The sequence below is a fragment of the Arachis hypogaea genome, chromosome 20 (genome assembly GCF_003086295.3).
Source record: "Arachis hypogaea cultivar Tifrunner chromosome 20, arahy.Tifrunner.gnm2.J5K5, whole genome shotgun sequence".
In the NCBI taxonomy this organism is placed as follows: Eukaryota; Viridiplantae; Streptophyta; class Magnoliopsida; order Fabales; family Fabaceae; genus Arachis; species Arachis hypogaea.
The window spans coordinates 18180614-18185318 of NC_092055.1; the positions used below are offsets into that span (position 1 = coordinate 18180614).

Genomic DNA, 4705 nt, shown 5'->3' on the forward strand with positions numbered 1-4705 from the left:
ATTATTTTCTCTTATCCAAAATAAAAACCGATGTGTGGTTGTACTACCAAACAAACCTTAATTAAGCAAGCTAAATGCTACCACTTGTATTAGATCGCATGGTTATGAAATAATTAGTTAATTAAAAACTCTTAAATTACAGGTTTAAAGGAGTCCAAATTTAACCCAATAATATCACTATCACTAGAAACTGTCGAAAACCCGGAAGAGCAACTAGCTATGAGGAGGGACAGGTCACTAGTCAGTAGTCACAGGCACAAACCCAAATTGAAAAGTTGCATGATTCTGCAATTTGGGTTGAATTTGGTCTCCATTTCATTCTTAACCGCGGTAGCACCACACTCCACCTAACCCCAGTCAGATCCTAAACCCAAGTTAGTTCAGTTTATATATATAAACACACACCTCTCGATGTTAACGTGAAATCACTTCTTCCTTTTCTCACCACCACCTTCACCGCTTCACCTTCATTCTCTAACCTTCTCCCCTTCCCTCTTACTCATCCTAGCTACATGGCATAGTTTGATCATTGTGGCTTCCTCTTGAGTTTGATCTTTCGGATAGATTTGGTTTGTTTGAATTTGATGGGGGAAGAGTGTGAACTAGACTCCATGAGAAAATTGCATATATAGCTGCTTTCAGTGTTATGGAAATTGGTGCTGTTTAAGACAAGATAGTTCCAATGGTTACTCTTAAGTGAGAAAGAAGGAAAAAAAATAATAATAATTAGCACTCTGCTTGTTCATCAAAAATAAGATCCCATATTTATTAATATTCTTTTTATAACAATAAAGTGGAGTTGAGTATCCAAAGATCCAATCTTCTATTTACTTAAGTTTTCTTTCTACTCATCATGAAGAGAACTGGAAGCTCATCAGATTCTTTAGGAGCTCTCATGACAATTTGTCCATCATCAACAGGTTAATAATTATTTCCAACTAGTTCCATTTCCATGTTTCTTTGTTTCAAAATTTAGACACATACAGATCCATAAATAAAAAGCTTTCTTGTTCCCCAAAAAAATTCCTTTTTTTTCATTAACTGTGTTTAATTTGCAATGGTTTAGAGGAGCAGAGTCCGAGGAGCAACCACGTGTACGGGCATGATCCATTGTTCCAGTCGATGGTGCTTGATGGTCTAGACGAAGAAGGGTGCACGGTAGAGGAATCTGGGCACCACTCACAGAAGAAGCGAAGACTTAGCGTGGAACAAGTGAAAGCGTTGGAGAAGAACTTCGAGGTTGAGAACAAGCTTGAACCAGAGAGGAAGGTGAAGTTAGCACAAGAACTTGGTTTGCAGCCTAGACAGGTGGCGGTTTGGTTCCAGAACCGCCGCGCCAGGTGGAAGACTAAACAGCTTGAGAGAGATTATGGCGTTCTTAAAAATAATTATGATGCTCTTAAGGTTAATCATGATGCACTAAAACAGGACAACGATGCGTTGCACAAGCAGGTACACACTGATCTTACAATTCATATCTACTGCTCTTAATTATACATGTTAATATTATTATAAGTTAAGACCCTGAGATGCGAAATCGAAAAAGTAAATTAAGTATGTAAAATTAAAATTTTAACAAAATTTAAATCATAAAATCGTTAAATATAGTATAAATTTTGTAAATCAATTGAATCATTTAATCGTATAATTGAAAAATTTTAAGAGTTAAATCGAAATTCTAATTATTATAATCATAAGAATTTCTTTTTTTCTTGTTTATATTAGAAGCATATGAGTTTTATTTTGATCCAATCTAAAAAATGTTTTTAGTTCATTGAATATTTGTGTAAAACTTATTTATAATAGCACTGAAGCAAAGATAAATTTAGATGAATATATTGACTCCATTATGAAATAAGTTAAGACTTAAGTAGAGTTTAATTTTTACCTAATGTTACCATTTTTAAATCCATATTTAATAATCAGTTATTTATAAAAATGAATTTTGAAAAATATAATTGTTATTTTTATACGTGAAAATATCTAATTAAATATTGATATAATTTTTTATAATAATAAGAATGTATTTTTTAATCTCAAATTATCTATCATTTTTGTTAATTCTTTTTGTCACAAAATATTTGTTTCTATTGAATTATCAATTTTACGTGACAATTAATCATTATATCGGTGAAAATTGAATGCAATGTGAATGTGAATGTGAATAAATTGTATTTCCACATAAGATGTTGGCTTAAAAGATGGTATTTAGTAAATTTCTTATAGTTAACAGCAGGGTAGTTGCCGAAAAGAATTATACAACAAACAACAATCTACATCGAAATATTTAATCCAAATGACAAATAATTTGATAGAGATGAAATATTAACATTAAACTAATAATTAAATATTGATATCTCTTACATAAATAACGGGTGGATAGGAGAACATTTGGTCCAAATGCTGCTAGATATTTTAAGTGTATAGGGACATAGATTCTAGCCAGCATGTCTAATTTCTTAATAATTACATGATTCAGGAAAAAAAATATTAATAATTGAAAATACTAATTCAATGGATAAAGGTAGGAATGACATGCAGTTTGTTTTTATGCAATTATAACTAAAATTAACTTTTATTTAATTAACAATCACCTAATAATATAGTTAACAAGGTAATTGATATACTACTTTAGTAACGTAAATTACAATAGAAGTAAGAATTTACATTATATTGAACTTTTGAAAGAGTTACTTAATTTAGTTAATTAGTAATAGAATTTAATTTTAGAATAATACTAAAGAGATAAAAAAATAGTCATAATTTATTTTATTCAATATTTATTAATTATTTTTTATTATTAAATATTTTTATTAATTTAATACATAATAAATATATGTATTTAATATTATATTAATAAAAATAAATATTTTTATATTAATGACGTTAATAATCATCTAAATTAATAAATATAATTAGATAATTATATAAAATATTGACAATATATTTAAACTACATTCTTGGTAATAATGTCAATGAGTTATAACAAGGCTAAAAATTTTTATTATGGAAGATACATATGTGCTATTCAATTCTGATGGTGTATGCATGTGTTTTATTCTGATATGGGAATCAGTAGTCGGACCTATCCATTACTTTGTAACTTGATTTTTAAAATTTTTTAAATATTAAATCGGAGAGTCCGATTTGTTTGTTATGATTCTTTTAAAAAAAATTTACAAATCGGAGAGTCTGACTTTTTGTTTTTTATAAATCGGATGGTCCGATTTTTATTCCCAAACAAATCAGAGAATCCAATTTTCACATTTTAAATAAAAAAGTTCCACATTTAAAAATAACACCCTTATTATCCATAATCCTAAAAAACACAATTTCCACCCAATATCAAAAATAATTTGGGTTATAATAATCTTTCTATCTTTGATTAAAAAAAAAAACTCTTGGTAATAATAATTTAATAATAATTTTCTATCTTTGATTAAAAAAAAAAAGCTCTTGGTAATAATAATAAAAAATAAAAAATTGGTTTGTGTACTTCAGATTAAGGAATTGAAGACAAGGCTCCAAGAAGAGAACACAGCAAGCGATGTTTCCGTGAAGGAAGAACAGATAACGATGCCAGAATCAGAAGAGAAATTATTGGTGATGAATGAAGAACACAACACTACTACTCCTGATGAAACCTCAATTCTTGGATCAGGATCCAACGTTAACGATCATCACTTGTACCATGACAATTGCTTCAACGACAACAGCGACCACGCTGTTGTTGCTCTTGGTGCAACAACAACATCGCCGTCGCCATCACCGTCGTCGCCGCCACTCTTCCCTTCAGACTTCAACAAAGACGGTTCTTCCGATAGCGATTCAAGTGCGATCCTAAACGAAGACACCAAAGACGCAATTTCTTCGTCTGGGGTGCTTCAAAGTAACCACCACTTCCTGATGTTTTCAGAGTCTCCTGCATTGAAATTCAACTGTTCCATGTTGGCCTCTTCGTCTTCCATGAATTGCTTCCAGTTCCAGAAACCGCACCAGACTACGCAATACGTGAAGATGGAAGAGCACAATTTCATTGGTGCCGCTGATGAGGCATGCAATTTGATCTTCTCCGATGAACAAGCACCCACCCTTCATTGGTACTCTTCAGATCAGTGGGGTTAAAAAAATAAAATGATGAAGGAATGTAGCTCCGGAAGTTTTATTTATTTGGCCCCAAGATGAGAGGCAGAAAAGAGTGATATCACTCTGAAAATTTCATTGGAGAGAACTCAAGGTCATAACCACCCGCACAGCCTGCAATGGCATGGAGCAAGAAAAGAAAATAATTCTATGATTGATATATTTGATGCTATGAAGATTCATCATTTTATTGTCATAGGATGAAGTGTAATTCTAGTCACCAAGTGATGATTTTGCAAACAAATACAAATAGATTAATCATGCATCTTTCACATTCAGTTGCAAATAGAATTAAGAACCGCTTTCTTTTTCGAAAATTAAAATATATGTTGGGATTTTTCAGAAATAAAAATATTATTTGTACATTAAAATCAGCCATTAAAATTAGTCACCATGTATTTGTATGTAAATATATGTATTGTTTAACTCATTTTCAATGTGTATTTTTATGTATTTTATACTTGTTTCACTCGATTTCTGGTGCTTTTGACAGGATATCGAATCGAGCTTGTATTAAAATGTCAGTTCGATGAGCAGATACGACTACTCTGAAAAAAGAATG

General features: G+C 30.9%; 1 protein-coding gene across 1 annotated transcript; it reads left to right on the forward strand.

Annotated features, from left to right (window-relative positions):
• The first annotated feature begins 243 nt into the window (after positions 1-243).
• LOC112782961 (homeobox-leucine zipper protein ATHB-16) lies at positions 244-4415 on the forward strand. The gene is made up of 3 exons (XM_025825659.3): positions 244-920; positions 1067-1452; positions 3502-4415. The coding sequence occupies exons 1-3, from the start codon at positions 854-856 to the stop codon at positions 4123-4125; spliced, it is 1077 nt and encodes a 358-aa protein (XP_025681444.1). The 5' UTR covers positions 244-853; the 3' UTR covers positions 4126-4415.
• Positions 4416-4705: the final 290 nt, after the last annotated feature.

Bases quoted from the DNA above. Each gene is read 5' to 3' on its own strand.
- LOC112782961 (XM_025825659.3), top strand. From the start codon at position 854: ATGAAGAGAACTGGAAGCTCATCAGATTCTTTAGGAGCTCTCATGACA. The intron at 921-1,066 runs GTTAATAATTAT...GCAATGGTTTAG, and splicing joins AATTTGTCCATCATCAACAG to AGGAGCAGAGTCCGAGGAGC. The intron at 1,453-3,501 runs GTACACACTGAT...TGTGTACTTCAG, and splicing joins ACGATGCGTTGCACAAGCAG to ATTAAGGAATTGAAGACAAG.